The sequence below is a fragment of the Salvelinus fontinalis genome, chromosome 18, assembly GCF_029448725.1.
Source record: "Salvelinus fontinalis isolate EN_2023a chromosome 18, ASM2944872v1, whole genome shotgun sequence".
Classification (NCBI taxonomy): Eukaryota; Metazoa; Chordata; class Actinopteri; order Salmoniformes; family Salmonidae; genus Salvelinus; species Salvelinus fontinalis.
The window spans coordinates 38589535-38599540 of record NC_074682.1 but is presented as its reverse complement, the minus strand read 5'-3'; the positions used below and the strand labels follow the sequence as shown (position 1 = coordinate 38599540).

The window sequence follows — 10006 nt, the reverse complement described above, 5'->3', positions numbered from 1 at the left end:
GACACACATTGTTGGAAAAAGCCAACATGTTAACTGCAACTGGCATATACATGTTAACGCAGAGCTGATGTCAGTCTTTAGAATTGGTGTGCTCTAGGACCCAGGGAAATACTGTCTCTTTAGGGGACAGTGGAGTGTGTGTCTGTCTGGGAGGGAGGGAGGAGGGGAGGGAATCACACAGTGCACAATGTGTGACAGTCACTGCCTTACACAGTGATAGAGAGGAGGAGGGATGGAAAGCGCATCCTCACATCTATCAGGGACTTAGACACCATCCTGAGTGAAGTGAAGTGATTCCCTCTACACCTATACCAGAGACTTCAAAACCTCTGGAAAACCCACTGGCTAGCTCTATCCTCAGCAGTGTGGAGCTCGTCCTGCTCATCCAGTGGAAATTCCCCGTGTAACTGGTCTATGTGGACCTGTTCAGGTCTGGATCTGCTTAACTGACGTCTCCTCACTGAAACAACACCTGGGATATCTAGAAAGGACGAATCATAAAATCCTGGTCTCTTTGAATTGGACTGGACATATCATAATCTCATATGGGTAGGTTACAAGACTTCTTATCGTTCTACCCATTTTGACTCACAAATCCATAAAATGTATCCTCAACAGGGGTCATAGCTAACAGGTGTACATTCTGTTGGAGATGCACTGTGCATTTTTACATAGAGTGAAATCACTTTGAATGTTTCATCAGATAGTCATAGATGAGCTGAAAGTTGAGGCAACAAGCTATTTTAAGAGTTATTGTTTTTTGGGGGGTGGCTTTTCCAGTTCAGGTGCATGTGTTTCAAATGCAGGGTAATGTACAGTATGTCTCCAGTGTCCACTATGTGTATGTGCTCTTAAGAAATTACTTCATCTTTTGAGTAGAATAGTATACCATAATTTCCTGAATGGAAATTTAACAGAAATGTTTTTATATTCCATCTATTATCATTCAATACACAGCCTTACAAAACATTTGCCTCTAAATCTATCTTTAGCTACATCCTAAATACAAAATGTACATTTTAAGAAAATACTTTTAATATATTAACATTGAAGGATATTATACTGACTCATCTCAGTGGGTTGCCCAGTTGACAGTAGCTGTGCAGGGACAGCTCGAGCTGAAATGGCTGGGGGAGAGGGAAGGGGTGGGCTCAGAGAAGGACAGGAAGTGGGGTGGGGGCAGTGAGGGGTAAATTGGAGGAACAAGCATGGGTGACTCATGTGACCTCTCAAAAAATAGCGCCATTTAACAGAAGTCATTGATCCTTCAGTGTAAAACATATTATTTTTAAATGTTATACTTTTTCTCCTGTCTGTAGAAAATACACCTTTCTAAAGATGGAAAGGACCAGGACAATAATTAAAGGGACTAATACCGGGCTTATGAATCAAAGTCAAAAGGCAAGGATAGAGTTGTTTTGCTTTCCTCTGTGAGTGAAAGGTTGTTGTTGCTCAATGTTTGAAGAGAAAGTAGGAAAAGCACCACAATCCATCCATTGGCCCTGTGCACCACACTGTATCTAATGTGCCCTTTACTGTTACCTACTTCGTGTTCCCCAAATCCATGCAATGCTGACACCATGTAGTAAGGAGTAAGAACTATATGTTTTAGACAAACTGTAGTAACCCACTGGGCATAGACGGCAGTTTGTCTAGTTTTGATTTACATTCAACGAACATGAGTTCAACATTACATTTTTTTAAATTATTCACCATGTCATTATATTTAGGTTAAAGGTTAGGTGAAGAAAATACGATATGCCCTTATGTTGATAACTGTTTGAAAATCTAATAATTTTTCCAAGTTGGTTCATCTTCATCATGTTTTTAGGGGGTTGAAATGACATGTAAACAACATTGATTCAACCAGTTTTTGCCCAGTGGGAAGTACTTTATCTGAACTAAAACTGTTTTTTTTCTAATTCAGAATCAACTTGTGCACCTGTTTTTCTTATCAAAACAGTGAAAATGCATGTGTATTCTCATTTCTTTAGCTGTCTTGGTTTTAGGTCCATGTGATCTGGTAGTTTGGCTTGTCAGATAACCTCCAGGCAGTGAAATAGAGAGCGCTCAGGCCATCCTCTTGTGACTATAATGCTGTAGAAATGTAAATAATATCCAACATTTTACAAATTAATTTGCTTTGTTTTATTTTTATTATAACTTCATTACTATATTAGATTATACACTGAGTGTACATAACATTAAGAACATCTTACAAATATTTTGCCCTTAGTACAGCTTCAATTCATCAAGGCATGGACTCTACAAGGTGTCGAAAGCGTTCCACAGGGATGCTAGCCCATGTTGACTCCAATGCTTCCCACAGTTGTGTCAAATTGGCTGGATTTAATTTGGGTGATTTCATTTTGTATTTTACCCCCTAATTTCATGATATACAATTGCGATCCAATTGCAATCTTGTCTCATAAACACAGCTTTTTTTTACTCTTATTTTACCCAAAATGTCTTTTTGATTACCCTCTCATCCTATTCTGTTTGAGCAAGGCATGAGATAGAAAGTACGGTACATTTCCATTCTGACCTTGGGCTAATTATCAACCCACACCTACATACGTTTTTTTAGAACAAGACCTGAAAGAAATTTAGAAATGCTCAGTGCAGCCTAGAGCAAAGACGTCATGAATATTCAACTTGTAGAAGATTTTTATCTCAAGAGCCTGTCAGACAGAATGTCTTTGAAGGCTTAAAGGGTTATTTAATGTAGAACATATTCCTTGTCAATACAATGAGGTCTCCAGGGCCGTCTGAAATGGAATAAATCAATTAGGTTGTCCCTCACATGACAGGGATGAAGACTGATTTAATAGAAAAAGATTACTAGGCATTAAAGCAACGTACTGTATGTACTGTAAGAGTAAACCATATGTTCAAAGCAACATGTACCGTAAGAGCAAACCATATGTCAAGCTGCATCAGCATGACATTTCAAGCTCCTATACAGTAAATGTTTAAATTGTGTTTTTGTCTCCTTAACAGGACATATCCAACATGATGACAAGTACGTGAAAAGAGAAGAAAGTAAACATTGCAATGGGGCCTGCTGCTGTAGTGACGCCTCTGACTAGTCTTCTGTGAAATATGGAGAAATCTGGTCCGATGCTGGCCTCTATTCCCAATCGCACAGGGTCCAACCTCACAACTGGCCTATGGGGACCCAACCCCACAGTCCCCGCAGAGGTGGGAGTGGTCACCAGCTCCCAGTCTCAGATCAAAGATCTGATTGGGCTGTTTGCAATGGTGACCCTTAATCTCATCGCCCTATTGGCCAACACTGGAGTCATGGTGGCCATCGCCCGCGCCCCTCACCTGAAGAGGTTTGCCTTTGTGTGCCACCTGTGTGCAGTGGACCTGCTGTGTGCCATCCTCCTCATGCCCCTGGGCATCATCTCCAACTCACCCTTTTTTGGCACCGTGGTGTTCACCGTGTTGGAGTGCCAGGTCTACATCTTCCTCAACGTGTTCCTCATCTGTGCCTCCATCCTCACCATCACCGCCATCAGTGTGGAGCGCTACTACTACATCGTCCATCCCATGCGCTACGAGGTGAAGATGAGCATCAATCTAGCCATCGGCATAATGCTCCTCATATGGGTCAAGTCCATCCTTCTGGCCCTGGTCACCCTGTTTGGTTGGCCTGCCTACGGGGCCCACAGCTCCATCGCTGCCAACCACTGCTCCCTCCACTGGAGCCACAGTCGGTTGAGGAAGGTGTTCGCCGTGCTCTTCAGCGTGGTGTGTTTCCTGTTACCTGCCATTGTCATCTTTGCTGTCTACTGTAACGTGTACAAGGTGGCGCGCTCGGCTGCCCTGCAGCACGCACCCGCGACCACCACCTGGGCCTCGTCCAACCCAGCCAAACGTGCCAACCGTTCTGACTCCATCAACAGCCAGACCACCATCATCACCACCACCCGCAGCCTGCCCCAGAGACTGTCCCCTGAGAGGGCATTCAGCGGAGGTAAGGCTGCCCTCACCCTGGTGGTCATTGTGAGCCAGTTCCTGCTCTGCTGGCTGCCTTACTTCTCCTTCCACCTGCACTTGTCCTTCAGATCGTCCCTGCAGAGTCCCGGGGACGTGGAGGAGGCCGTCACCTGGCTGGCCTACTCCTCCTTCGCTGTCAACCCTTTCTTTTATGGCCTTCTCAACAGGCAGATCAGGGAGGAGTTGGTCAAGTTCCGGCGCTGCTGCTCCTCCGGACCGGTGGAGCTGGTGGCCTCCAGCCATGAGGGCTCCTTTCAGGAGAACTTCCTCCAGTTCATTCAGAGAACCAGCTGCACGGCCGACAAGCGCTCCAGCTGCACCAACTCCAGCCCCAGGAACACTCTGGACCAGGGGATCAGAATACCTGGCCAGATAACAGAGGAGCACGGCTAAACAGAGGACAGTGGACAACACATTTCAATTTGGACTGTTAATATGACAGCCCTCTGTACTCGTAGCACCCTGAGTTTTTCCTGATTATGTGTCCTGACCAGGAAAACTATAGGGCCCTGAGGTTTTTCAGGTCAGATCATGTGGTTGGTAAAAACTCAGGCCCCTACTCATAAGCTGTACATAATATGCCTCTGAGTAGGTGTCCATTATTTATTGGTATGGGATTCATTCAGGTAAGGTCTCCAACACAAGACCAGTGTTTTAATGTGAAATATGAAATTATTGTGACAGAATTTAATTGACTTTACCATTGTTTCATGACAGGCCTAAACCGAAACATTATGTTAAACAGTCTCCATACATACTTCCATTCATTTTTTTCAGCTGGTACCAAGGGACCTTCAGATGAGTTTTGTGAGGCCTGTGGCCTCACCATCATGTTCATTAGAGTCTCATCTTTCCATAGTTTGTAGGCCAAACCGTTGGTACGCTACAGATGATTTTGTGAGAAGACCGATTTTCGGGATTGTCTCGTGGTCTGACGAACACCGCTCTAGTTCTGTCACCTTTCACCACAGATGCAGAATTGCGATATAGGCAGATTTTTTTATTATTACAATTAGATTTACACAGGGACGCGGACATCGACCATAGGGGGTTAAAGTGTATGCTTGTTTTATATAATGTTGTATGAATTATAAACTCAGCAAAAAAATGAAACGTCCTCTCACTGTCAACTGCGTTTACTTTCAGCAAACTCAACATTTGTAAATATTTGTATGAACATAACAAGATTCAACAACTGAGACAAACTGAACAAGTTCCACAGACATGTGACTAACAGAAGTTGAATAATGTGTCCCTGAACAAAGGGGGGGGGGGGGGGGGGTCAAAATCAAAAGAAACAGTCAGTATCTGGTGTGGCCACCAGCAGCATTAAGTACCGCAGTGCATCTCCTCCTTATGGACTGCACCAGATTTGCCAGTTCTTGCTGTGAGATGTTACCCCACTCTTTCACCAAGGCACCTGTAAGTTCCTGGACATTTCTGGAGGGAATGGCCCTAGCCCTCACCCTCCGATCCAACAGGTCCCAGACGAGCAGTACGGCTGGTGGCATTGTCATGCCAGGATGAGCCAGGATGCCAGGATGTCAGGATGAGCCTGCAGGAAGGGTACAACATGAGGAAGGAGGATGTCTTCCCTGTAATGCACTGAGATTGCCTGCAATGACAACAAGCTCAGTCCGATGATGCTGTGACACACCTCCCCAGACCATGACGGACCCTCCACCTCCAAATCGATCCCGCTCCAGAGTACAGGCCTCGGTGTAACTCTCATTCCTTTGACGATAAATGCAAATTCGACCATCACCCCTGGTGAGACAAAACCGCGACTCGTCAGTGAAGAGTACTTTTTGCCAGTCCTGTCTGGTCCAGCAACGGTGGGTTTGTCCCCATAGGCGACGTTGTTGCACGTGATGTCTGGTGAGGACCTGCCTTACATCAGGCCTACAAGCCCTCAGTCCAGCCTCTCTCAGCCTATTGTGGACAGTCTGAGCAATGATGGAGGGATTGTGCATTCCTGGTGTAACTCGGACAGTTGTTGTTGCCATCCTGTACCTATCCCGCAGGTGTGATGTTCGAATGTACCGAACCTGTACAGGTGTTGTTACACGTGGTCTGCCACTGCGAGGACGATCAGGTGTCCGTCCTGTCTCTCTATAGCGCTGTCTTAGGTGTCTTACAGTACGGACATTGCAATTTATTGCCCTTGCCACATCTGCTGTCCTCATGCCTCCTTCCAGCATGCCTAAGGCATGTTCACGCAGATGAGCAGGAACCCTGGGCATCTTTCTTTTGGTGTTTTTCAGAGTCAGTAGACAGGCCTGTTTAGTGTCTTTAGTTTTCATAACTGTGACCTTAATTGCCTACCGTCTGTAAGCTGTTAGTGTCTTAACGACCGTTCCACAGGTGCATTGAACAAGCATGGGAAACAGTGTTTAAACCCTTTACAACGAAGATCTGTGAAGTTGTATGGATTTTTTTGAATTATCTTTGAAAGACAGGGTCCTGAAAAAAGGAAGTTTCTTTTTTTGCTCAGTTTATATTCTGAAATAACATTTATGGACGTGTTTACTCATGTTTCCAATGAACAAGAAAAAAGGTATTGGAATACTTTCCTATTTTAAAATTGTACAGCGGGAATGTAAAGCTTCTAATTAACTTTCTCTCATTAACACAGTATTTAAATAAAGCATAATTACAAGAGTAACAACAATGGATTTATCTTTTTTAATAATTACAATAATTAAAACCATCTTACAGTGAAAAACGACGTGTCATGTGCAAGTATATATCAATGCAAGGGATAAAAGGCAAAACTAATATAAAACATCAAAACAGCAACATGGAGATTTAAAAATGGAACCATCCACCATGAATCTGAGGGAGGCCTTAAATTTCATCTGTGCCTGTCGCCATGGAAATGCAGTGAGGCAGTAGGCAGGGACACATAGCAACAAGGTCCTCTGCTGCAGTGCTGGATGCTAGGGTTTTGATCCAGTTTGGGAGAGCATAGAGCGAAAGAGAGAGAGGCCTGAACCTGCTCTTCACATTACATAGGCTGTGTGTCTCATTACCCACAGCTTATAGCTACAGACATACAGAATGACAGAGCTTATTATCATCTGAATAAAGCGAGGGAAAAAGACAGGCCAGCATGAGACTTCTCAGTGATTGAATCTACCTAACTACACATAGTGGCACAGTTCCAGTGAGAAAGAGATAGTGAATGTCCAATGGAAATCATTACTTAGTGACGTTAACGCTCTAGGAGTGATGACACTGTCATTTTATGACGGCTCTTTATCTGGATTGGGGCTCAGGGTGGATTGTTCCCAGCAAATAATGACACATAGCATCGCCATAGAACAGGAGTATTTGCGTATTGTTATGTAACCTGGGTTGTATGACCGATCCATGCGTTAGTAAGAACAGGGAGGTAGATTCTCAAACACAAACACTAGACCTGGGTTCAAATACATTTGCAAGAAAAAGTTTGTGAACCCTTTGGAATTACCTGGATTTCTGCATTGATTACTCATAAAATGTGGTCTGATCTTCACCACTTAAAATTAGTGGATTCGGCTATTTCAGTGACACCCGTTGCTGACAGATGTATAAAATCGAGCACACGGCCATGCAATCTCTGTAGACAAACATTGGCAGTAGAATGGCTTTACGGAAGAGCTCAGTGACTTTCAACTTGGAACCGTCATAAGATGCCACCTTTCCAACAAGTCAGTTCGTCAAATATCTGCCCTGCTAGAGCTGCTCTGGTCAACTGTAAGGGCTGTTATTGTGAAGTGGAAACATCTAGGAGCAACAACGGCTCAGCTGGGGTGGTAGGCCACACAAGCTCACAGAACGGGCCGCCGAGTGCTGAAGCGCGTAGTGTGTAAAAATCGTCTGTACTCAGTTGCAACACTTACTACAGAGTTCCAAACTGCCTCTGGAAGCAACGTCAGCACAGTGACTGTTCGTCGGAAGCTTCATAAAATGGGTTTCCATGGCCGAGCAGCCGCACACAATCCTAAGATCATCATGTGCAATGCCAAGCGTCGGCTGGCGTGGTGTAAAGCTTGCAGCCATTGGACTCTGGAGCAGTCGAAATGTATTCTCTGATGAATCACGCTTCACCATCTGGCAGTCCGACGGACTAATCTGGGATTGGCGGATGCCAGGAGAACGCTACCTGCCCCGATGCATAGTGCCAACTGTAAAGTTTGGTGGAGGAGAAATAATGGTCTGGGTCTATTTTTCATGTTTCGGGCTTGGGAAATCTTAACTCTACAGCATACAATGATATTCTAGACGTTTCTGTGCTTCCAACTTTGTGGCAACAGCCTGGGGAAGGCCCTTTTCTGTTTTAGCATGACAATGCCCCAGTGCACAAAGTGAGGTCCATACAGAAATGGTTTGTCGAGATCGGTGTGGATGAACTCTGGCCTGCACAGAGCCCTGACCTCAGCCCCATCGAACACCTTTGGGATGAATTGGAACGCAGACTGCGAGCCAGGCCTAATTGCCCAAAATCAGTGCCCAACCTCACTAATGCTCTTGTGGCTGAATTGAAGCAAATCCCCGCAGAAATGTTCCAACACCTAGTGGAAAGCCTTCCCAGAAGAGTGGAGAATGTTATAGCAGCAAAAGGGCGACAAACTCCATATTGATGCCTATGATTTTGGATTGAGATGTTCGAAGAGCAGGTGTCCACATACTTTTGGTCATGTAGTGTATTTCATCCGTTAAAACATGTTTAAATTATTTATTTAAAGGTAGACTCAGCGATATGACATAGATGCATTAAGTAAACAGCATAGTAGGTCAATTTCCGGGAACAACTAAGAGCGTTGATCGTGAGGCACAACTTCTCCGCTGTTTTGTTTGCCTGGCTACCACACTGTACCAACGTGAAGTGAACCTGTGCACATGCGAAGATACTGTGTATGACGGTTTGAGAGTGCAGTCTTTCATCTCACTCATCTCAATATCTGCGGTGCTGCTTGTGGCAATGTCATTTCGCTGAGTCTATCTACCTTTATGTACATTATTTATTGACATGTCTTTTAAAATGCCAGTCCGATGCATCCGGGGATCAGACACACACACAAAGCAGATGTTCCCCTTAAAGCACCATGGGAATCCACTGTGCCAAAACTAGTAGGGGGCAATGTGCTCAGAGCAAATTCAGACAGAGTTGTCTATTTGAACCTGTAGTCAGCTGGAGGTCCTGGCCCAAAGCCCCTCTCTCTGATGATCTACAAAGATAATATAGATTAGGGTCTGGCAAAGGTGAGGGCCACAAAGGGCTGCCTGCTAGCTTAGTAGTTGTATAATTCAATGTTTCTATCCACACATTACGTGATTACAGTGACTTTAGAAAGTATTCACACCCATTGACTTTTTCCACATTTTGTTGTGTTAGTCTGAATTTAAAATTGATTTAAAAGTATATATATATATATATGTCACTGGCTTACCTCATAATGTCAAAGTGGATTTTTTAATTTTTTATTATGTTTAAAAATGGATACAAAATAAAAGCTGAAATGTCTTGAGTCAATAAGTATTCAACCCCTTTGTTATTGCAAGCCTAAATAACTTCAGGAATAAAAATGTGCTTAACAAGCCACATAATAAGTTGCATGGACTCTGTATGCAATCATGATTTTTTAATGACTACCTCATCGCTGTACCCCACACATACAGTTATCTGTAAGATCCCTCAGTGGAGCAGTGAATTTCAAACACAAATTCAACCACAAAGACCAGGGAGGTTTTCCAATGTTTCGCAAAGAAGGCCACCTATTGGTAGATGGGTAAAAAAGAAGCAGACATTGAATATCCCTTTGAGCATGGTGAAGTTATTAATTACACTTTGGATGGCGTGTCAATACACCCAGTCACGACACATATACAGGCGTCCTTCCTAACTCAGTTACCGGAGTGGAAGGGCTTTCAGGGATTTCACCATGAGGCCAACGGTGACTTGAAAAAAGTTCTAGTTTAATGGCTGTGATAGGAGAAAACTGAGGATGGATCAACA

The 10006-nt window shown here is 44.0% G+C and overlaps 1 protein-coding gene across 1 annotated transcript; it reads left to right on the top strand.

Annotated features, from left to right (window-relative positions):
• The first annotated feature begins 189 nt into the window (after positions 1 to 189).
• LOC129815468 (probable G-protein coupled receptor) lies at positions 190 to 6664 on the top strand. The gene is made up of 2 exons (XM_055869338.1): positions 190 to 549; positions 3001 to 6664. Exon 2 carries the CDS (start codon positions 3103 to 3105, stop codon positions 4396 to 4398), a length of 1296 nt encoding a protein of 431 aa, XP_055725313.1. The 5' UTR covers positions 190 to 549; positions 3001 to 3102; the 3' UTR covers positions 4399 to 6664.
• Positions 6665 to 10006: the final 3342 nt, after the last annotated feature.